At 41.0% G+C, this 25311-nt stretch overlaps 1 protein-coding gene across 5 annotated transcripts; it reads right to left on the bottom strand.

The window, feature by feature from the left end:
* Window positions 1-342: 342 nt before the first annotated feature.
* CILK1 (ciliogenesis associated kinase 1) lies at window positions 343-25243 on the bottom strand. Of its 5 annotated transcripts, none has more exons than XM_071741737.1 (14): window positions 24564-25243; window positions 19989-20247; window positions 18059-18113; window positions 16476-16597; window positions 15284-15363; window positions 13003-13135; window positions 12376-12547; window positions 11660-11827; window positions 9490-9786; window positions 8195-8385; window positions 7162-7313; window positions 6266-6397; window positions 4425-4538; window positions 343-3997 (listed from the first exon to the last, which is right to left on the bottom strand). In XM_071741737.1, the coding sequence occupies exons 2-14, from the start codon at window positions 20087-20089 to the stop codon at window positions 3840-3842; spliced, it is 1875 nt and encodes a 624-aa protein (XP_071597838.1). In that variant the 5' UTR covers window positions 20090-20247; window positions 24564-25243; the 3' UTR covers window positions 343-3839. The 5 variants fall into 5 exon arrangements, with proteins under 5 accessions (XP_071597838.1, XP_071597837.1, XP_071597840.1 ...); XM_071741736.1 differs by lacking the exon at window positions 24564-25243 and adding an exon at window positions 23461-23687; XM_071741739.1 differs by having other exon boundaries at window positions 1930-3997; window positions 19989-20168; window positions 24564-24684.
* Between the last annotated feature and the right edge of the window lie 68 nt (window positions 25244-25311).

Below are 25311 nucleotides of genomic sequence, written 5' to 3'. Positions count from 1 at the left end.
GAGAGGAGATACACAATACTCAGAAGAATGGCATGGGAATAGAATAGAATAAAAATACTAATTTCAGCTGGAAGGGACCTGTGATTACCTAGTCCAACTGCCTGCCTTTTTTCTGAGAGTTTTAATTTGGCACTGTAGTCAGTGGCAGAGCTGACCTCCCACTACTGAACTATTAGCTTCACACAAAGCCATCCATGTATTTCAGAAATTACAGACTTAAGACTTGAATCACATGGCCAGAGAACTTGCGGGAGAGCACGGCTGTCAGGATGCAGAACTCCTCCAAGAAGACACCAAAGGGTAAGGTTTATTTACTGCCCCCTCCCAAATAAACAAACACTAAATTAATGTGCTTTTATTAAAAACTCAATAAAATATCAAGATTCAGCCAATGTTTCTTCAACGGTAACTTTATTCTGGGCAGGAGACTTGACACTGAAGGAATGAAACAAAGCTTTATAACATTTTTGAACAAAAACACTGAACAAACAAGAACTGTTACTTCTTTTGCTACTGACAATTCCACCCCCTCCTTCTATGTAAGTTCAAAAATGTTCTTTCATTACATGTTTCCCTCCACATATTTGGAACATCCTACTCATATCAATGGCCTTCTTAGACACAGAAATACCATGGAAGTGGGACTTGGGTTTGGCTTTTTTTTTTTGCTAACACCATGGCACTTACACAATACTTTTACAAAAATCTGAATTACAGAGGTGAATGACTCCACTGTCGGGCTCCTTTACTCCCAGAAGTCATTATTACATGTTATGCATAAGTCTGCGAAAATGTAAACAGCAGAATTATAAAAACATTTTGCATAAAGATGCTGCTAAATATTAAAATACAAAGTAGTAGGTTATGTATGATAAATTCACAAGATATGCTGCTCGTCTAGATCTCAGAATAATAAAGAACTACAACTTTTCTGTCTGTACTGCACACTGAGATGGCACAGTAAAATACAGAGCTCAGTCAATTCAGTCCTTACTCAGAAAGAACTTTTTCCAACTTCAGTAGGAATTTTTTTGAGTAAAACCTGCAAGTTCTGCCATTATACTTAGCTAATTTTCAGTCCCACTAAGTTAAAACTAGCAGAAGTGATTCTAAATATCAAGATTATTAGCTTTTTTTTTTCCCCCCCCCAAAATAAAGGCTTTAATTTGGGAACAGAGGAGATGTGCCTCCAAAAGTACTATTTCTTTATCCAATCTTTTTGCTGGAATGACCAAAACCTGAATGCTATCATCAAGAAAATCAGTGCAGGACTCTTAAAGGCTGAGATTACAGGCCAGGTTCACATTCATCCTGCAACACTTTAAATATGTGGTGTAGTGCCCATCCTTAGTGGAGAGACCCAGGTGTCTCCAGAAGGCTACTAAGTTCTCAGGTGAGCCAAATTTTTCTTGACATGATTCTCACTCATCACTGGTTTAAAGAGTCAGCTCACAACAAAGGAGCTTCCATTTAGGTGCATGCAGTCAGGTAGGATAAATCCAAGCCTCAGCAGACCCTTCCTGTGACTTGTCTCCTGCTTCTGCCAGAAAGAATTAAGTGTATGGAACAGACAGTTAAATTGCCTACTTAGGTCTAGGGATATGTAGAATAGGTTCAGGGTGTTCCCTTTTGAGACCATGTATTCAGTGATAAAATAAATTAAATGATATCTAGCCATAAATACCGATATTTATTTCCACTAAGAGAAACAACTATCTTTCCAGTTCTAACTCAAATATACATATTTCCTTTTCCACTTATCCAAAGACACCATCAGTGTGTGCTTTAGGAATCAAACTGCTGTGTTATTTTACTGCTGTGCATTGGCATCACTGCTTTGGAAGCAGTTAGGTCTGGTTTGGAACATATGTTCCAAAGGAACAACTAACAGAGTACATGGACACATAACATGTCCTTGGTGAGTGTGAGTCTTACATCATACTTTTTTTTTTTTTTTTTTTTGTCTTGTACTGTCTCACTGTGGATTGTGTCCATAAAACCAAACAGTGAACAGAGCTCCCTTGTAGCACTGAGCCAGCATCCCACTCTTTGGAACAGTTTCCTCCAGATCCCATACGTTCTGCATGGGAAGGAGGACATAAACATCCCACGTGTGTTACCAACCACCAGTCCCCAGTGGCTGCCTTTCCTTTTGTGGGTGCCAGCAGATCCCACAGAGAGGACCTCACTGACACACTGGCTGTTCAGCTCCTTCAAAACAGCCAGATGCTGAGAACCATACCTGTTCTGACCCATTTTGGTTGGATTTAAGCTTCATAAACACACGATTTGCCTGATCTGTGCACAAAATCAGAAAGTTAAGCATTACTGTACACTTCTACAGGAGATGCATTTTCACAGCATGCTTCAGCTCTGGTGGTGCTGTTCCATAACACAGCTATAAAAGATGCTCTCCCACAACACTGGACTGTTTTATCTTCCTGCTGTGGGAAGAGGTGCAGGAACAGCCAAATGATGGCTGTGACCTAAGTGAAGCTTTTGCTGATGGATGGACTCTGGCACTCCCATAGTGCAGAATTAAACCAGACTGTGGGGCTACTTTCTTTTCTCTAAAACCTGGTAATTAATTTTCTCTTCAAAGAAATGTATCAGTTTCTCTGAAAGCAACCACAATTTTAGAATGTTTCTTAGCAGGACCAGGCAAGGTCTCATTTTTCCAGTAGAGCTTTACAGAAGCTGACATATTCTTCACATTGTAAGTGAATATGCATTAAAATGAAGACTGAAGTAAGCTTAAGCTGATAAATTTCCTCTGGATTACTTTTTTTCCCCAAAAGTGAATTACAACAGTTATGAAAATGTGGTCAGCTGCATGGAGATTGTTTCCTTAAATTCTGCTGCTGGCATATCCCTAATATTTTGTTACTCTGAAACCAGTTTTATAATTGTTAATACTGCCTTAAATATGTCTTCAGATCTTAAATTTCCAATGACAATAAAAAAAGAAAAATCAGATTCTTATTTTTCCCCTTAGAAATAATTTGAATTAATTTAAAAGAGGTAGGTCCATATTTGTTTCATAGTGAACAATGCCAAGAAGCAACTTTGAAGTATGAGAAAAGAGCACTGTGTCAGAAAACAGATCTACAGAAGAGTATTCCCCCTCCACCAAACAAGAAGATTCCCCACATTTGATAACAGCAAAAGAATAGAACTGGAAAGTTGGACAGCAGTCCAATAAAAACCTTTTAAGGGCAAAAATAAATCTTTTTAAGAAGTCTTCCACTGACTTCCAGAAGTTTCTCAGTGATTGCAAAGGGGATTTTGGACTGCTAGTTGCTCATTCCTTTGATGTCAGTACAAAGCAAATGAGTATAGAACAACAGAAGCATGGCATCAAGAAATGGCATCACTGAAATGATACAGCTTCACTAAGCACATAAACTTCAGAAAATGTCTAATGAATGCCCCTTCCTCAGTACTTCTCTTCCACTGCAATATTGCACCACTTTGCTTTTTTTTAGCCACATTTATAAAAAAAAGTTGAATCTAATACGAAAAAGTTAAAATTTTTAAAAAGTTTGTTATAAAAATTTGTCCTACAAAAATGCCAACCCCCCTAAGCCATATATACAAAACGTATCAGACTTATGAAAATAACTGGACCCAATTATAAAACAAAACTATTTTATACAAAAAGGTACAAGATTGCATTCAAATTAATACAAACAAAAGTAAAAAAACCCTTCAAAATGTCTCATTTGTAGAAGATCTGTTTCTTTGAAATTTACAGGTATATAAAACAGTATCAAATTGTCTCATCTTAGCCACCACTTGATGAGAAGCATGCCCTGGTTCAGGGGGTATTTCCAGCCCAGTCACCGGTGAGCACCATACTTGGCAGCCCAATCAACACGGAGCCCGGGGATCGGCTGCGCTGGGGGAGGGAGAGGCATCAACCTCAGTGTGCTTTTTGTAGGTGAATTGAATGGGGGCTGTCCAGGATGAGGTCTTACTGACTTCAGAGAAGCATAATCTAAAGAACAAAAGAAAATGCCATGAGATAAAGGTTCAGGATGCAGATCCAGGTCCTAATGTTTTCAGGAAATGAGCTTCTTTTTAAAGAGAATTTGCTGATGTGAAGCAATAGTGGATTCAAGCCATAAAACCTTATCAGAGAAGAAGCATTCATATTGTGGATTTGACAAGTGTGAATTCTGTGCTGGATCTCATACCCACCTCTAGGTGCCACTGAAATATGCTCTGGAAAAAACCACATGAAGTAAAAATAAGCAAAATCCTTGTCCATATGAAGTTCTGCAAGGTTACAAACTGTAGTTCTGATCAGTCAAATACTTACAAATAAAGCAAAGCAAAGATACGTAACATGCTCAGTGCTGCACATATATAGCATTATCAGAGTCATGAGCAAGGGACAAAACCAACTTTGCTGCTGTACTTACTAGAAGATGGATCCACAACTGGTGCCAACTGAACCCTCTGCCCAGCAGAGCCTACTTCCTTCTTCAGAAATGAAGGGACATAACCACTTGTCAGACCACCTGATCCCATGGGACCTGGAAAAAATGGCAAGGAACACGTGAGCTCAACACAACTGATCTCCCATACTATCAGTATCTGACAAAGGTGTGCATTAATGGGTCATGTTTAAGACCAAGCTTGATCATGGATTGATGAAAATAAGAACTGCACTGAAGAAACTAGAAACTCACAGAACCTACAGATACCTGGACCCAGGAGACTGTCAGCATCAGACTGCATTAAAAATGAATGGAAAATAGGTTCAAAATGTACTCTTAGAAGGGCACTTTTTATTTCTCCCTGGCATCTCAGCTTTTTTGAGGTTTTTCAAAGCTTTCTAACTTGCAATTTCAGTTGGAACTATTCTGTTTGACTTTCAGTAAATAGGTCCTATGAATACACTCACTCCTGATTTTTCTGCAGTGAGTCTGGGGTTCTGGCAATAAACAAAGCTCTGAAGACAGTAAGAGAGCAAACTTAACAAACTGGGACAGATTCATGTTCCAAATTCAGAAAGTCAGCTACAAAACTTGTCCCTGAAATAAGCAGGAACAGATCTAACTGGCCTGAATGACAAGCCATAGAAATTGGAAGCAAAAAAGTTACAAATAAAACAGTCTAGAGTTATAGCACAAGTGGACACTAAAAAACTTAGTATGCACAGAGCAGATCCGTAACACATATGCCTGAAATGCATTAGAGCAGTGGCAAAGTTTATTGTGGGAAAAGATGGTAATAAGTACAAAAGAAAAAAAACATCTAATGATAGCCTATGCAGCTAAAAAGAAGCAAAAAACCTGTAAAGGAGCCAGGAAGGAGGCATGTGCTATATATATAAAGGTTCTCATGTTGTTCAGCCATCCCTCAAACATCCCTCAACCTTGAATTTTTAAAAGAAATTTTTAAAAATTCCTGAATAAATCACATATAAAATTTTAAAGTTTTTAATTTTTAAACCAGTTTCTAAAGGCCCAAAATGTTTCTTTGGGCCAAGATTCAATAGAAATTTTCTTAATCAAACATTTGCAAAATAACATGCAAAACAAGCAGCTGCACTGCAGAACTGCAACATCACATGAAAACCTGAAGCCAAGAAAGATTTAGAGAGTAAATCCACAGATACATCAACATATTTGTATATCTGGTAAAATCTAACATAAAAATCTACAAAATAATTACTTCAAATCAAATAATAGGGATTAAATACCTGAAATAGCAAATGCCCCAAAAACCTGAAGAAGAAAAATTGAAGAGCTTTGCTTTTTGTCTGGATTTTTCAAATGCTACAACTATTTCACTATTTTAGACAGCATAAATTAAAAGATGTAGTGATAGATGATACACTTTATTTGCTTTATTTATATAACAAGAACTGTGTGTAAAACTAATTCAGTTTAGACCAGCTTCCTCCTCTCTGACAGCTGGGGTAAAATAATTTAGAAATCTGAAAATATGACATAAAAATCGCTGAGGAAAAGTGAAAGGAAGATCAAGTACTTCAGGTTGAACAGACTAAGCTGTCCAACTGTCTATGAATGTGGTACTTCAAATCAGACTTCAGGGGATTTATTAGACAGTTTAAGATAGTCTGCAAACACAAGGAACAGTGCTTAGAAATTATTTCCAGAGAAAGAGCAGACAGGGTAGCAGGTATCCTTGAAACTGACAATGTATTAGAAATAGCTGACCCCAAATTACAGCTGTCTGGAATTGCAGAGACATCACCTATTATCTTTTCTGAGTGTTAAGCACAGCTTCTCACCTGAATTTGTCCTGTTAGTACTTCCTTCCAAACTTGAAGGTTTCCCTGGCAAAACAGAACTGGGCCAGGGATTAGATGGAACAGATTCTTTGTTTGAAGTGGAGACTGTACTATTTCTTGTGCTTATTCCTGCTGCAAAAAGGCAAAAATTACCACAGTGAAATCTCTATTGCTATGCAGCCTTGCATTCATTCCATCTGATGTGCAATATTAAAGCAGATGTCCAGCTCTGTGAACTTAACCAAAACATTTTCACCCCCAGCATGCCTCTGGATTACTTCCCATGCTCTCATACAAGAATGCTCTGACTTTAATCCTTCAAAGATAATACTGTCAGTATTCCATTAGCATCAATGGCTGCTTATGTCAAATGACAGGATCCTTACCTCAAGGCCACAAATGGTGTCAAGTCACAGAGGGTGAACCTTGCTAAGCACATTACATCTATGCTTTGTACAAAACACAGCATTTTAAAACTTTTAGCCTAACAGTGACAAGATAACCTGAGAGTAAATAATGGCAGACTACCTTTTCCATAGTGTGGTACTCCTGTTTAGTGTATCTACTGAAATCACAGATTGTTGTGCAAACAGTTTGCAGTAGAGTTCGTGTGTCACATATCAGTTGTATTTAATACCCATTCCATATTTAAGCAGGGATACCACACAAGGATACGCTCACACTTTATGGTAAAGTAAAAGCAGGTTTGAGATCACTGTGTTTTACAATCTCCTCTAATAACACAACTTTTAGCTGCCAAAACTCTACTGAAGTGATACAGTTTGAAAGTCAGTGAAATTAATTGCTTCAGGATTTATCTCTGTTGCCAGAGTGCTAGAATGCAGTACTGCTGTTGGAATTACAGGAGAAAAAAGAAAGAAGTATTTTGTACTAACCAGGCAGATACCTAGAATGTCTGGAGTAGTGTTGTTTTGCTGCAGAAACTCGCAACGCAGGAGTGTCCGGCTGTGGAAAGGTGGGGTGGGAAGGTGCACTGCTGCCAGACCCTGCAGCATCCAAAGGCTTCAGATCCAAAATGCTTTCAAATCTGCAACCCCAAAATTGCTACACTTAGTCCAATTCTTATAGCATCTGTCTATCCACAGTTGGCCTTGTATTCTCCGTTCCATCTCCAGGAATCATTTCCTCATACTGTGTTTGCCACAGCATAAGCACACAGAAAATGGGGAATATTTTCAGCCAAAAGCCAGAAAAGTGCCCATGAAAATCACATTTGAGCTTCTAGTTCCCTTACACGTTGCTTTTAAAATCATTACAAATTAGGCAGTAAGGTTTTCTCTGTTGTGTGTGATCCATGGAAACTGAAGCTTAGAGTCACCCAAAACAGCTCATGTACTACTGGCCTTAAACTGGAAGAGGCTGGACATTAGGAGGAAGTTCTTCACCATGAGGCTGGTGAGACACTGGAACAGGTTGCCCAGAGAAATTGTGGATTACCCCTTCCTGGAAGTGTTCAAGGCCAGGCTGGATGGAGCTTTGAGCAACTTGGTCTAGTGGAAGGTGTCTCTGCCCCAGTGTGGTTGGAACTAAATGATCTTTAAGGTCCCTTCCAACCCAAACCATTCTATGATTCTATGGATGTATCAAAATGCTTCATACGTGACATAGAAAGTCTATATTCAAAGATTAGCTTGAGAAGACTTAAAATAATTATAAATTTCACTGGGGAAAAATTAACAAGGAATTTTACAGAGTGCACCGTCCATTAAAAAATGTTTTGCAATTCAAAGGCCAGCATTCAACAAGAGCCAAGACAAAGCAGGATAGAGACAAGCCACATGTCCTTTACCAGCCTGGATATATGTTTCTGGATCTATAGAAAGCATAAAGGGCAACATTATGAAAAAAGAGGCAAAGCCTAAGAAAGTAAGACCATGTAGCACATGGACATAAAGCAAACCAACTCACCTACAAAGAGTGTCATCATTCTGCCTCTTCTTGTTTTTCAAGTCCATCCTCGTAATGGAAGAGCTGAAATCAAGGTCTTCCAAGTCATCCCAGTCTTCAGAACCCTTCACTGTCCTAGCAACATGTCCCCATCTTCGCCTAGCTTTTGGTTTGAGTTCACCATTTGTATTCTCAGTCCCAGAAGATGTCTTCTGTTATAAAGATTGAAAAGAAACAAACCCATGTACTCACACCACAAACCAGGTGACAGGAACAAAGAGGACAGTTTTCTCCTGTCTCAAAGAGTAGTTGTGGTGGTAGAGCTGTAACAGTATAATCCTAATCTTTCATTAAACTTGCTAAGAATACAGTCTGTATTACTTATTATTACAAATTTACATTACATTATACATTAATTACACATTAAATTATACATACATTGTGTATTGCATGATGTATACATAAGAACATTATTACATCTCTTCTGCATTTTATCCTGTAATGAAGTATCTTGCATGAACAGAGTAATTTCCTTAGATCTCAATCCCCTTTCTAGTTCAGTATACACCTCCCCAAAAATTAGCTCACACTCAATTTTTACCTCTAGACCCACCTTGGGAGTACAAAACTGCATGCATGTTCATGTTTCCACAAGCCTGTGCCTAGACTTCTATAAAATGTCTTCAGTCATTTAAGCTCATCAGTACATTTTAACCTTGTGCAACTCTGAACGTGGCCAATGCAGACCCTACTTAGGTCTTTAGCAGCAGTGTTCACACTGTCTGCTCTCATCATCTTAAGAATCCAGTTTGCTTGCATAATCAACAGAAATGGTAAATTCTTATGCTGAAAGAAGAATCTGTTGTTTTCCATGGCCAGTACAGAAGCCCAAGGGACAGTCACATATTCTGTCACATAAACTGGGTGTCTTAAGTGGATGGAGGCAGCAGCCCCTCTCCCCCTCCCTTTAATACTATTTAGCTTAATATATTTCTCTCTGTTATCAATCCCATTAGTATTCTGAGCATTGTGCATCCTTTTTACTCGTGTCATGCTTCAAGTGGTGTTTTACAACAAAGGGAAGTATAAAATGCCTTTGAAACGAGAAGTTGACTTGCTTGCTCTATAGCAAGTGGATTTAGGTTTCAACAGAATAACTTCCAGTTTCTAGCAGAAAGTTCTAACTGCTTTTATTCCCAATTCCTGTTCTTTTAGGAAAGCGTAAGAACCTTGAAAGAGAACATGAAAAAGAAACACAATGTAGGAAAAATAAGGCATGTATCAGGAAGTGTAACTTATGCTAGACTGATCTTTACCTGCTGAGGAACCTTATTGTGAATTGCAGGCAGAAGAACCTGGTTAGACTTGTCCTCCTGTAAGAAGTTACTGTGCTCAGTCCCAGAGTTGTCTGTCTTACACGAGTACACCAAATGCTGAGAAGGTTGGCTTTGCTGAAAAGGCCTTGAGGAAATGCGGGCATGAGATTTTGGAGGGGGCTGTGCTGGAGGGACAGGCTTGATATGCAAAGATGATTTGTTATGCAGCTCCTTTTGTCTCCCCAGCTCCAGAATGCCCAGGGTGTGCCCAACCTGGAAGTATGGATAGCGAAGTGCCTAAAATATAATGAAGATGACAGAATCCAACTTAGGAAGCCGAAGTTTTTAACACTTTGTCTAACTCTTTGTCTAACTCTTTTGTTCTAACTCATTGCCATGAGGCAAATTTCATTTCTTTTTTTCTGGGGTATAAAATAAGCCAGCAGAAGACCCATCTCTCAATACTGGATTCTAGTGAGCACAATCCACTTCAGAACAATGCTGAAGTGTTTCAGAGTTAGCAAATCCCCTACAGACTTCCACAAAAAGCAAAGGATCTGCAAAGGCAAGAAACTTAACCAGGTGTATGGAATTCAGAGGCATGTTTCATTATGTGCTACCTCTTTGTGAGTGTGTTTCTATGCATAGGTGAATACATGCACACCCATCCTCACAGAGTCAGCCATCAAGACTTGAATGGTCCCAGAGACATTCCATCTCTTCCAGTCTACAGTTCCAACACTGAATCTAATCAAAGAAATTTAACCCTTATGAAAATTAGCCTCTCTTTTAGGAAGACATGTTGGTAAAAATATCTTTATCCTGCAATCCACATTAATTCAGTATGGCAATTAATCTCTGCACATCTTGCTGCTTTAGGTATACTCATTTTCCCAAAGACCTCTCACTGCAAAAAGCTTCTGTATCTCAGGTTCCTCACCATATTTGTACCTTAACATAAAATACTTTTTAATAACTCTTGAATACCAAGTTTTGTTCAGTATTTTTTGCTTTCCATTACCTCTGAGACTTCTTAACCTATTTGACTTTATAACTGCTTTAACTAGCCTTAAAGCTATTTATTACAATTTTTACTAAATGTCTGATACAATCACAAAGGTTCACCTATGGTTTTATTTAAGTCAAGTCAGAATACCTGAAATCAGTGGCTATTGCCAACAGTTAATGGTTGAACAGTCAATACTGGACCATTCTATGTACAATACTGATGATTTGGGCTATACCTATATACAGGATATGGGGACATATCTACAGTGCTCACTTGATGAACAGACAGTGAGATGGACCAAAAGCTGTCTTAACAACCAGAGGGTGGTGGTCAGTGGAACAAAGTCTGGCTGGAAGGCAGTAGGTATCAGTATACCCCAGAGAGAGCTCAGTATTGGAAGAAATACTGTTCAGTATCTCCATATGATGTTGATGATTCTCCAGAGTGCACCCTCAGCAAGCCTGCTGATGACACAAAACTGGAAGGAGTGGTTGATACACCAGTGTCATGCTACCATTCAGAGGGACCTCAACAGGCTGGAAAACTGGCTGAACCAAGTTCAGGGGGGATCTTTTCAAAAGATGCAAAAACCCAAAAGGGAAATGCAAAGATGGAGCCAGGCTTTTTTCAGTGGTGTCCAGTGACAGGACCAGAGGCAACGGGCACAAACTGAACACAGGAGGTTCCCTCTGAACATCAGGAAACCATTTCACTGTGAGGGTAACTTGAGCACTGGTCCACATTGCCTATGGCAGAGGGTTGGAGCAGATGACCTGCAGAGGCCCTTTCCAACCTTTCACATTCTGTGATTCTGTGATAAGTATCAATAGCAATGAAAGAATGAGATCACAGACTTCAGCCATTCATCCCACCTTCACTCTGCTGCTATTCCAGTGATTGGATTATACTAAACTCAGGTGTTACACACACTGCAGTCACATCTGATGACTGATGCAGTTGATGTTGCATGCAAAAGGTTGATTACTCTCTTGTAATTGCTCCCCATTGTCTTGCAAACTGTTCTTGGCTCCTGCTCTTCTCCCTTCTAAGAACAGCACCCCTGAGCAACTGTTAAAATCACTGTGTATAAAAGATGTCTTGCAGTGAAAGGAAGAGTCATATGCAGATCTGAGAAAAAAAACCAAACCAACAGAACCAAACCTGACTAGCTGTAGGTCGCTTTTTGGGGTCCCACTGCAGCATGTCCCTCATGAGCTGGACTGCTTCACTGCTAGCATTAGGTATCAGGGTTTTCAGGTTGTTTGGTACGCACTGAGGCCAGCGAAAATTCATAGAAGCTGAAAGTTGGTAGCCTTCAGGCCAGTCATTCTGGAAGAATGAGATTCCCAGTCATAAAGAAAGTTCAGCTGTAAAATATCACAGTGCCAAAGTACATAAGCATATATTCTCCTAACAGTATTCTCCTACTTTGTCCAACTTACTCTAGATTATAGTAGAGATTTCACTGGCAATTTTCACCTCAAACCTGTGGTTCTTGCTTTACATCAGACCAAGTCAAAGGTACAAATGGAATTTGGAGTTAGGAGTCTTGCCATGATTCCCATTTCTAGCCTCTTAAACCGCAGGTTTATACACAATTTGCAAAAGAAAATGAAACTGCCATCTAATGAAATCACAGTCCAATGATTTTGTTTGCTGTTCTATTCCTCCTCCTCTAAATGTCAGGTTATATAGCATAATTATACAATGCTTATTTCACAGAAAACATTTTAATTTAATTTACTGCATGTCAGATCAATACCATACAAAAGCAGTAAGCATGAAAACTGATTATTTTTACTCTTATTGCTATTGTGCCATTCTGTATTGTAGAACAACTACAGTGTTACTGCAGTGTGGAAAGTCACTTTAACTACCTTCTTTGGTGTCCCCAAAACTTGGCAAATTTTGAATATAGTATCAATTTCACTGGCTCCTGGGAAAAGAGGCCTCAGTGTGTAAACCTCTGCCATTATACAGCCAACAGCCCAAATATCTATTGGAGAACTATAGCTGGTGGATCTCAGAAGGACTTCAGGGGCCCTGTACCTGTAAGAGAGGGGGAAAAAAAAAAGGGAACTAATCCCAAACAATCAACACAAAGAGATGTCTTCACAAAGTATCATTCAGCTCTTCATTCTTTGCTGTTAACTGCAAACAGCAGTTCCCTTTAAAAGTTCCTATCCTATACATAACTCAATTCTTTTTTTGTACAATGAACAATTAAACTTACACAAGCTCTTGTAAGATCTCTTATGCCTTCCTGAGATGCTCTAATTCCAATATGTCCCACCTGCCTTATCAGGCTCCCTCTTTCTTCCTGTGCTGTGCCATCTGTACACTGTCTTGCACTAACTGAAGCTTTTAAAATTATGCCACTCTTAAACAAAAGCCTCATTATGAGGGGGCATCAGAAGTGGTTTTACATTCAGCACAAAGGTATTTCACTTCTTTAAAGGCTTGATTTTAAGTTTCACACAATGTAGGTGAATACTGGCACTTACCATCTAGTGGATACATAATCTGTGTAGGGAGGTCTGGATCGGATTTCTCGGGCTAAGCCAAAGTCTGCTATTTTCACAAGCTCTGGTCCCATGCAAAGGAGGTTTTCAGGTTTTAAGTCTCTGTGAAAGAATCCTAAAATTCAAATGAAATAGTGATGTGCATTGCAATGCCACCTGCAGCTGTAGCCTTTATTATGCTTTAGTTCTTACTGCTGAAGCTTAAATAGCACAACACAGTTCAAAGTCTTATGTGATCAGCAGAGGCAGTCAGTTTAACAGTTGTTCAGTCAGACTGTGAATAACAGTATACTCAACTATCTTACAACAATTCAGAGCATTCAGTCAAGTAGCTCCCTTTCAAGTGACAGTTCTTTACATTAAAAAATTACACCACTTTAATGTTAGATTCATTCTAGTTGTGTTGGACACTGCAATGAAGACATCAAAACTACTTCAGAAGTCTTTGAACAGCATACAAATAAAAACATGATGGGGTTTTTACACTTTGAAACTTTTAAAATCTGAGAACATACTCTGCAAGCACTCAGGTACTCATCTCCCTGTCCAACAGAGGATCTCAGTGTATTTTTCAGTGCTCTTTGCACTCAGCAAAACTTATCACAAATGAGCATCTGGCAGTAGCTCTTTCGATACATATGAGAGAGCTAGAATAATACTGAGTACTGTCTCAGGCATTTGCTTCCACCCTAGCAGGTTACCAGACCATGGCACTGAGTGCCACATCAGTCTCTTCTCAAAAACTTTGAGGGACAGAGAATCCACACCTCCCTGGGCAGCCCATTCCAATGCCTGATGACCCTCTCTGTAAAGAATTTCTTCCTAATATCTAACCTAAACCTCCCCTGACAGAGCTTAAGTCCATGCCCTCTTGTCCTACTGATGGCTGCTTGGGAGAAGAGACCGACCCTCCTCTGGCTACCCCCTCCTTTCAGGGAGTTGTAGAGAGTGATGAGGTCTCCCCTGAGCCTCCTCTTCTCCAGACTGAACACCCCCAGCTCCCTCAGCCTCTCCTCACAGGACTTGTGCTGGATCCCTTCACCAGCCAGCATATTCAAATATAAAAAGATGCTTAGAATTTAGATGGACAAAGAATATAAGAAGTTCACTTGACAAGCATTTCTATGTCACACAGAAGCAGAATAGAGAAATAAAAGAGATGGGAAGAAAGTTAATGTGATTTTTTCAAAACTGTTGCAGAGAGAATCTTGGAATGCCCAGTCTTACAGTGTGAGACATGAGACCATCAAGGCCATACTGTCAGATTTGCCATGGATTTCTAGACCTTTCCAGTCAGTGAAAAAGACAGTTACAAGATGAAATTGTTCACTCTTTATAGCTATAGTAAGTTAAATATAAGTAAAAGGTAGTCTAAAAAGTTGATCCATTTGATAATTAATTAAACTAAAATGTGACAGATTTTTACAAATAAGTCATTATTTTTATGTTTTAAATATTTTGTATCTCAGTGGAACAGACTGGAATTGCTAGTTTGGTTTCAGAAGGATATCCAAGCCTCCATTAGAACAGAGAATAAAGTCATTAGCTTGAAAAGGTTCAGCAAAACAAGTTCAATGTGCTCTTCTACTGAAATGCTGGTCCTATTTCACTTCAGGACTTAGGCCACTGACATTAGTTCTCTTCTAATAACCTTGAGAGCCAATTAGCAACATAGAGTATAGGGTATTTAACAGGCACAATCGCAGAGGACGGCAGAACATGGCAAGGAAGTAATGTTTAAAAGTCCCTTTTTTGATAGTTAAGTGGGTCTTGTTACTAATGACTGGTACACCAGCTTTAGTTCATATCATTATTGTAAAATTAGTGGGAAGGCCATGCAATGATAGCTTTTTTTCACTCAGACTTTATTATTTTAAGTTTATCTTACAAAGAATGTAAGTTTTATTCAGGTATCTGTGTGTATCTTGAAAAAAAGAAAAAGTTATCTTTCTCAATCTCAGGGACCTCTAAATCTATCAAGAAAAGTGCCCATTAACATCAAATGAGTTTTAGAAAGTGCTTAGCTTCTGGTTTGATAAACTAATAATCTACAGAAAAGGAACAGAGCAAACCTCCACATTAAGATATCAAGTAACTATAAAATGTGAATATTTTCAGTAATCATAATCTCTCATACAGTGCCATTCTTTTGATCACTCCCTTTACTAAAGTCAGTAATGTAATTGTTATTGTACTCATTAAAAAAACTAATAGAGACAGTCTTGCTCTCATTCAAAATGCTTACAGCTAGAACATAACCTACCATGCTTATGAATAAATGCAAGCCCTTGCAGGATCTGGTACATAATATTCCTAACTGTAGACTCTGGAAACAGCTTGTTTCTACAGGATAAAAGAATACAAATAAACATTAATGAGAGTTCACACATTAGCTTATGCTATTTAATGAACCAAAGATAAAAGCTAACAATGGCAATAGAAATGTTAGATGTATTGTAATTGTCTCATGTAGTTTATTTCTCCAATAAATCTCACATAGTATTTGCAGAACTGCCACACTTCATTATAATATAACTATGTGACATCATACTAAGACTACACAGAACACTGAATTAGGAAAGGAAAAAAAAAGCAAGAAAAAAAAAAGAAAAAATAAAATTGACCAAATTGAACAAACCTGAGTCCTCAAGACAACAAGTGTTCATGTTAATTTAGTGTTTTTCATGCACAGTTTCTTCTGGCTTCCCTTCTATAGCATATACAAGCCATACTTTGGACTTTCCCTTGTTATTATCAAACAGCTTATATGCTACTTCTTTCTCTTTTGTTATCTGAAAAAGCAATCTGCTACCACTGAAAGCAGGAGGCTCTTCTCCTCCCAGCATTCAGATGAGAAGATCAGCCATTGCAGGCAAGTTATCCTCTGGAGGATGCTATCATGGACCAAATACTAAAATTAAGACTTTACTAATGCTCCAGCAAGTATTAAAGATTTTATTGAGAATGCTCTTTGGACATATCAGTTCAAATTGCAAGGAAAAAAAAATACGAGAAGTAATCCAGAGTTTGACCCTTTATGATTACAGTTTCAACCACTTTTTATTTATTAATTTCTTTGAGGAAGCCGTAACAGAAGATGTGGTAATATCACTTTCTATCAGAAAAAGCATTGCTGGTTGGAGAATTTACTTACAAATCAAAAGTTCAAGGTTCAATGCCATCTCACCATGAGGGCTGTTACAAGTTCACTGTTCCTAACTCAGAAGAGTGCCCTGTTTATCTGCCAGGATAATCTGGAGAGAACCACTGGAAACTCCCACTAAACCATTTGGGATATGCTCAAAGGTGACAGCCACAGCTCCTACTGCAGCACATTTCAAGCCATAGTAATTTTAGCCTAAACAAAGGATCCCAAGTCCTTTGAAAAGTAACACAGACATTAAAATCACTCAAGTAATTAATTTGTATCAGGAGTGGCTAATGCTGTTACATACCTTTCTTTCATTAACTGATAAAGATTTTCCTTCATGTACTCAAAGACAAAATACAGATGATCATTTTCCCTGATAACTTCTTTCAGCTTTACTACATTGGCATGGTTTAGTTTCTTCAAAGACTAGAAACAGAAAACACAAACAGGACTTTACAGGGGTCTCAGCTTCAAAAGAGGTAGCTTCAAAAATTTTTCAATGGTTTTAAATAATTAAACAGCTCTCAGAACAAAGACCAGATCTCCAAGTATTACGAGACACATACAGAGCAAATTTTGAATTTAATGTACTGGTCATTCAAAAGCCAGCTATGTGGCATCACAGTAGACCCCAGAATAATTGCATTTTCTCTATAGGTAACTTACTACTGGTAGAACTGACACCCTTCTTGTACTTACACTGGCAGTACTTAAGATTAGACTCAGGACTAAATATAACCCTGAGAATTCTTCTTTGGGATGGCTGATTAACAAGGTGGGCAACTGAGCTGAGCTTGCTTATCCCCCTCAATGGGATGGAGAGAGAATCAGAAGGGCAGAAAGTGGGAAAAGTTGTGGGCTGACATAAAAATAGTTTAGTAGGCAAAGAAAAAGTTGTGCATGCAAACAAAGCAAAGTAAGGAATTCATTCACTGCTTCCCACTGGCAGGCAGATGTTCAGCTATCTCCAGGAGAGCAGGGCTCCATCACATGTAAAGGTTACTTGGAAAGCCAAATGCCATCACTCAAAATTTCCCCCCTCCCACAACCTCTTCCTTCCCTCAGTTTTTAATGGGGAAAAAGTCCTGGCTGTGTCCCCCTCCAGCCTCAGCCTACTCACTGGTGGGGAAGCATAAGAAACAGACAGGGCTCGAGGCTCTGCAAGCACTGCTCAACAGTAACTAAAACATCCCTGTGCTACCAGCACTGTTGAGGTCACAACTCAAAACCTAGACCCATACAAGCTCCTAGGAAGAAAATTAACCCTACCCCAGCCAAACCCAGCATACTCAGGTCTTCAATCCCCCTTCTTTTTAAGATTTTCCGTGTATTCTACATTCATCCTTGCTGTAGCAACACAATACCACCATACCAATACTGTAAGAGAAATGACCTAGTTTTTCTGCATGTTTCCAACACTGATACCAGGGACAAGCAATTAAGTGAGGTCCTTGGAACACAGCCCTAAAGAATTTCATGATAAGTGTCTGTCCCCAAACCAACTATGCAGGAACAACTGCACAAAGGTTATTGCTGAGCAAAGGGCAAGTGCTCTCAAGCTCTGACAAGCAAATCCACTCCAGAATTTGTAGCAGGAAAGCTCTTTCCCTCTATGGTTTGTAACAGGAAAAGCTCTCTTACTTACTCACCACTCACTGCAAGGAGGAAGAATCTCTCTACAACCATTTTTTTTGTAGTGCTACAGAATTTTACTAGAATTTTTAAGAGTCCCATTCAAATGCAGAACCAAGAAACAAAACTGTAATGCCACATGCCACAGCTCATATTGGGGATAGTTTTTGATAAAGGGGTGGAAAGAAGTTGATAGTACCCCGAAATATGACAGGAATCACCTAATTTAAAGTCAGTCATTGAATGAATAAGTACCTTAACCTCTCGAAGGTTCATGCATTCCTCCCAGGAATAAAACTTTCTTTTCATTCTACAATAGTAGAGGGAAAAAAAATAAAAACATTAATACGTGGCCAAAATAGCTGGTGTCATTACATCAGTTTTTCCATCAAAAGATAATGTGTTATCTACTTTGTCAAAAAAATTTACATCTCTAGCGAGGTAGACTCTAACAGATTTTGAAAAGCACTACTATTACACAGAATTGCCCTTTTTCATATAATTATTTTGCTGTAAAAATTTCAGAGCCTTCAACAAGTCAGGGCATGCTACTTTTCTTTCTAGTATATGATGTGGTAGAGACTAACTGTGAAAAGGACAGGGATTGTGAAAAGGACAGGGATTATGGTAGTCATTAACAAGTCAGTCTAAGTTTTAAAACAAATGTAATGAGGACCAAATTAAATCACTTCAGTAGGTCTCAAGTTTTATTATATTCTTCTTGCTCTTCTTTCTGTATATTTTGATTTCTCTGTAATTTCCATCTAAGTTTTACTTCTTCATTTTTCAGTGTCCACTGCTCCCCATGCTTCTCAGTCCCTTCTCAGTTGGAACTGTATCCATCTATCCAACTGATTTTTGAATTCTACCTTTCCTTTCAAGCTTGTAAGCAACTCTGCTCTAAGAGAAACAAACTGTGTGGCAGATCTGCCTTCTCCAAAGCCAGAATATAATGCTGAACATAGTATTTGTGTGGGATGTATGGTCCTATTTGCTCATGTGAATTTGATTATGACTCATTTCTTTCACACACAACTCTATGCTTTAGGACCAACAGGATGAAGGCTTGCACATACACACATGCAAAAGCACATATTAAATTTACAAAAATACTCAGTTTCTTAGAGTGTGGATACAGAGGGAGTTAGGCACTCTCTGAAGACCCGAGTCTTTGTCAGACTTTAATAATAATTCAGTATTACTTACTGCTTTTGTAAGTTTCCAGTTTGACAACAGCTATTACAATGAGAACAGTTTAAGAATTACATTCCACACAGTGTTCTGGACTATTTTTTTGTTTGTTTGTTTAAGCAGTGGTTTTGCACTTACTGTTTTGCACATTCAGCCCCCTGACCATTTCTGTTCTTAACAACAGACTGGCATTAACGTGTACTTTAAGCAAGTACTATCTTCTGGTTTGTTCTGAAATACCAGTTTCTACCATATTGCAAAATGAAAATCAAATGTGCTTCTGGCAAGGTTTGATCCAGGAAAAACACCCTCAGCACAGAGGATTTAGAAAGTTGTTAAAGCCAGCTATTGACTATTCATACAAAACAGCATTGTAATGAAAGCCCTTTTGATGAGTATGTCCCTGGGTCATGGTTGGTATTTCAGGAAGGTGCCTGCAATGCTTTACAGCTGTCTCTTACCACAACTGGGACAAATAAGCCATTTACAAACTGAGGTCACTGCTGAAACAGCAGAGAAAAATCAAGTGATTTTGAGAAAATCTTAAGCTGAAAAAGCCAATGCATAATAGAATACAAAGATACAGATAACAGTAAATGAGATTCATTGTGCTAATTACCACTGCAGCATTAACCACATTGAAGATTACACCATAATATATATGTTCCACGAAAGCAGCAGGGAAGGGGCTGCAGATTCCAAAGCAGCATTACAGAACACTCTTATATATAATAAATATATATAATAATAACACATGTTTGACAGTCTATAGTAGCAGGGCACTATTGCAATGAGCCTACATATTTCACCCTCTTCTGCTGGGACTTTGGAGGATACAAGGAACTTGAGCTTTGCACACTGCCTCAGTACAACTCCAAATACAAATGTTGTGTAGACTGTGAAGTACTCAAACCAGCATCACCAAGTGATGCTGACCACAGAATGGGAAAAAAGCAGGACCATTCACTGTTAAGTAATAAATTAAAATACTTACTTTTTAATGGCTATTAGCTCTCCAGATTCAATGCTTCTCCCAAGGAGGACAGAGCCATAAGTCCCATCACCAAGCTGTCTGATAGTTGTGTACCTATTCATGATGAGGATACTTTAGCTGCAACTGCATTTCAGTCCTTAGTGTTTCCTGAGTTTCTCCTCCGAGTGTAACCAGTTCTTTCTGTGGCAGCATAAATATAGAGCACTCAGGACAGTGTGAACAGTTGCAGGAATCATGTTTTCAAGACTTAGTCTTTGGTCTGAAAGCACAGAACACAACCAGTTTTACTTCTGCACCCTTCTGAGATTGCTTGTTTGCAGACTCCATTCTCCTCCCAGAGATATTCCTTGTAAGCTACACGCAAACCAGTTGTCTGGGTCTCTCACCAGAAAGAGCCACTCTGTATCTGGACACAACTGGGTACTTCCCAAGTCCACTCTGATACTAAAGCTAAAGGTACTTTGCAGCAAACTTGCAGGCAGCCCGAATGGGAGCAACTATTAGTAAAAACAGATTATAAAGTCTCACAGCTTGGAGAAAATAGTTTGCCGTCAGAAATATGAAGCATCAGAATAAGACAGGAGGGAATATGTTCTAGCCAAATTATCAGATATGTAAATCACCATCTCAAGAGTTGTTCTGCCATCAGTTGAAATAAATGAACTTTCTGAATTCCCGTAAGGCCCTATACTAGATACAGAGCTATATGCACTCCTTTAAACAGTCTTCAGAGGAAGAATATTGTATTAATGTCAGATGAAATTAAATGCATTTCAGTACAGCAGCCCTAAGCATGAATCAGTCTTTAGAAGTAGCAGCTACATCAGATTATCTATCCGACCCTCTGTCCTGACACTGAACGAACAACAGAATGCTAGATAATAAAGCAAAAGAGTTCTTACTCCCTCATTTTCTGATTGTTTGTAGCATTTCCTGCCCTTTAGTTCAGAACCAGCATGATCTATTAAATGTAAATCAGCCACAGATTTGGAATAAAACAGAAGTCCCCTACAATAAGGGTTCAGTCCCCATGTTCTCATTTTCTCCAGCTCTAAGAGGAAAGCAATAGCCATGGCTGGTTACTTTTGCTTTCTGTAAGCTGCATTTAAACTACATTTCCACAACTTTTTTTTTCTTCTTTTTTTTAAGGAGCCTTAAATCTTTCCTCCATCTTGCTTTACTGCACAAAGCCAAATTATTACTTTAAAAGTAACAGGATTATGTTGCTTGGATCTGAACTGGCATCAGAGCAGAGCCACAATCCTGTAAAGCGGAAGATGTTGTGAAGATTCTTTGTTTTCTGTATTCTAAGCCTATTAGTCCCACCAACACTGACACAGGAACAACCAACCAAAAACTAGGAAATTTTATGTTAATATATCTTTTGGTAATTTCACACACTATGTATGAAAAAGAAATGGCATGTCTCTGACACACAGCCACTATGTCAGACAGGCAAGAGGAATTGCCCTCCAGCAGTACTCTCCACAGACTCCTACAGAGAACCACGACTGAGCACCTTGTATTAAAGACCTAATCCCATATTTTGTACTTTTTGCCAAAGAACACAGAGCCTGTCTACAAGAATGGCACTTTGGGAGTACCAGTTTCTTTTTTGCTGATTTTCAGGCTGTGCACCTGCAAAACACAAAGTTATGTTTAGCTGATGTTTTGCATCTAGTTTAAAAAGCTTTGGTTACTCCAGGTGGTCAATGACTGGATGGCAACTCAGAAGCTTTGGCTCCCAGGTTTTATTCAGGTCTTGGCAAAAATGTCATGCCTTGCATGGTCTCCAAGTCTGAAAATGTAATATTTATTAGTATCCAAGCAGATAATTTTATACAGTAACCTCAAATTGAAACAGATGGGATTTATGGGGTTTTCTGCACATATTCTCCTAATGACAGAGTTCTGAAATTGTGATCATAACAGATGTGATCACTTACAATTCATGGACCTTTATACTGCCTCTGGATTACCATTCACATATCCCTTTCCAGGGGACTGGAGACTACAGGAGCATCTTTGCTAGCAGCAAACTGCTAGCATATGACACTCTAGTAATAATCACCAATGGCTATCATGGACAGAACACTTTCCTAACATCTCTGGAATGGAGGCAGTGGTGAACATAACTGCTTATTCCTTACTGGGGGTACTAATTCACCCCCTCTCCTTTCTGCAACCACTATTTTTCATAAATTTTGTAAGAAAGCATCCTTGTGATTCCAGCTCTGCTTTCAAAGGTGACCAAACCAAGACAAATTAATTGAAATACTTTGATTCATAATTGGGGGGGGAGATAAGAACATAAAGAAGAAAAAAATCAGATACAAAATACAGATTTCAGGAATAGATGCACGTCATGCCAGGACGTATAGACAGAAATTAACATAGTTCCTATGGAAACACAAATTCACCTGTACAAAAATCCACTGAACAATATCTAAACAAAGTTTTTTTGTTAATTAAATCAGTACCATTTCTTGTTGAGCTTAATAGAGGAGTTGTTTTAAAAAAATCTATCTTATTTTGCAAGATTTACATTCAGTCCTTAACACCTCCTACTATTGCTGCCCTTCAGCTATGGAAATAAAGTAAAACTTAGCCCACAGACTGCTTCACCTAAGTAGAATCCCACTGAAATCAATGAAAAGAGTATGACTCCCTGACAAGCAGTCTGAATTCTAACATAGAATTACTATTTAGGCACATTCACATCATTACAGGATGTAAACACAAGTCTTAGAGTAAAAGTGCATATTGATGCTAAACAGAAGAAGTAAAAGCCATATTTTCACCATAGCGTAACAGTGTGTTCAAGCTTTGCCTCACCTATAAACATTTTTCCCATACAGATATCAACCAGCAAAGCTCTTTTAAAAGCAGGCCTAATTTTTATATATCATGACTGCTTTCTGCCTCTCAGTATACTTCAAGCTTACTGTTTCGTTTATGAAGACTTTAAAGAAGTACCATCTCCCGTTCGAAGAGCTGCAGGGCTGAGAATTGAAACTGGCTCAGTCTGCCAGAGCTAAGCCGAACAGCAAACAAACAAGTGCCTTTTAAAATGTGTTCTCCGCTTTGGCAATAACCTGAAGGTGTTACTTGGAGGGCGCACAGAGAAAGGCGTGGTTAAAAGCCGGGGTTTTACACCGATGCTCTCCCCGCAGCCGCTGTGTTTGTTGGTGAAAGGGTCTGGGGGTGCAGAACCGCTGGAGGCCCGGGGCACTCGTGAGGCTGCGGGAATCCGAGCCGCGGGCCCGCGCCTGCCTGCCGCGACAGGCCGGGTCCTGACTCCCGCCCGGCCCTGGCACTGAGGCGGTGACTGATTCCTTGCCACGGCCCCGACACACGCGAGGAACCGCACCCGGGCCACCGATGCGCCGAAACGCCTCTCCGCCCCTCCCCGCCGGCCTGCCGGCAGACGCGGGTCCCGCCGCGGGCGCTCCCCCCGCCCAGCGGTACTCACAGCCTGCGGGATCTCCCTCCTTCCACCGAGCCCCGGCCTGCCGACGCCGCGGCAGAGGCCCCTAATGGCGGAGCTCAAGCTGCGCGGCTCCCGGCGGCTGCCACCGCGGGCCTCTGGAGCCGCCCGCACCGCCCCGAACAAGATGCGGCCCACAGCGGCCGCGGGCTTCGCTCAGGGCGCCATCGGCCAACGAGCCCATGGCGCGGCCCCGCCGCGCCCCCAGCCACGGCCCCGACCCCCGGTGCTCCCCGCCCGGCGGCAGCGGGGCTCCCCGCGGGGGGATAACGCCCCACGGCAGCGTCCCGGCGGAGCCCCTCCGCGCCGCCCGGCCGGGCTCCTCGCAGGAGGGAGGGCAGCGAGGGCCCGGGGGCCTCCCCGGAGAGGCCTCAGCCGCGGGGAGGGCCTTAGTGTTCCCCCGAAAGTGTTGGGGGAGAGGCAAGGGACGGTGGAGCGAGCTCGGCGTTCCCCTCCGGCGGCGCGGCACCACGGCTGCCAGAGGGGATTACGGCTTAAGTGGGTTTTAACGTAATTTAAAAAAACGAAAATAACAAGAATCCCTGAAGACTGTGCTCTCTTGCATCCCCACGAGGAGTTTAAATAACAAACCACAAACGCAGAAATACCAAATGGAGAACACATGCCAAGAGTATCGAGATTTTAACCACTTCTGGAGTGCCTATGTAGGTTTTAAATGTTCAACTCAGTGTTATTTCAGGCACACCCAGGCAGAAGCAAAACCTAGCAGCTTTCACGCCAACTCCAAAGGAGAAGCAGCATTAATGGTAACCAGTTGTATTCCTCATCACTCCATCTCAAAACCTCAGCTGCACTGCTGTCAGGGTCCCCCATCATGCCAGCACTCCCCCAGCCCTCTCGGGACCCCAGCCCACCCTGCAGCCCCCTGCCACCTCCCACTACCCCCCCAGAGCTGGGCACACAGGCCCGCAGCCCCCCTGCCCCACACGTTCCCCTCACTCCTGTGGCTCTAGAGGCACCGGGGCTGGACACCCGGTGCTGGTGCCAGCTCCTGCACCCCTGACGTTCCTTCTGCCACAGCCACCATCCCCACCACCTGCTCCTCCTGCCCAAGCCTGGGCTCTCACCTGCCCCTCTCCAGAGCAGTCACATGCCTCCATCTGCTCCTAAAACACCCAGGGCTGTAGGGATGGATAAGAGTTCACAGGTCACACATGAAGACCTGCACACACGGTTTTCGTCTGGAAAAATAGAAGATTCGAATACAGATTTTAACGAATGATGAAAGACTGTGACGAGGCGTAGCTGAAAACACGTAATGACTGTTCAGAGAAGTGGACGGGCAGAGGATAGTGGACAGGACGTTCACATGACCTCAGCAACATCACTGTCTATACAGCGGCAGCAGGAACCACTCCTTAGTGACACGGCTTTGAGTATCTCGGGAACAAGGGCCCCGAACTGACGGCAACCAGAGCGGAAATGGCTTCTCCCACAGAGCCCCGCTCCCGCTGGCGCAGGGCTGAGCGGCCTTGCTGACGGGGCAGAGCGCCGCTCCGGGGGCATCGGACATCGCCGCCTTCCTTCGGGTCCCGCGGCGGCGGGGGATGGCTGTGCCGGACCTCTGGCAGCGTCACAACAGCCCTCCCGTGACGTGACTCGGAGAGGCAGCGCCGACTGCCGGGATCGCCCTCCGGGAAGACTACATCTCCCAGCAGCCCTTGCTCCGCCGCGGGACGAGAGCGGACATGGGCACTACACAGAGATGTCGCCCGGAGACTACGTTTCCCAGCAGGCAGCGCGCCGCGCCGCTGCAGGCGGTGGAGCCTCTGCGGGTTGCGGTGCGCGCTGGGGCGCGTAGTCCGCACGTCCCGC

This window comes from Heliangelus exortis, chromosome 3 (genome assembly GCF_036169615.1).
Source record: "Heliangelus exortis chromosome 3, bHelExo1.hap1, whole genome shotgun sequence".
NCBI classification, from domain to species: Eukaryota; Metazoa; Chordata; class Aves; order Apodiformes; family Trochilidae; genus Heliangelus; species Heliangelus exortis.
Note: the sequence above shows the minus strand (reverse complement) of the source record. Positions and strands in the feature narration are given on the sequence as shown.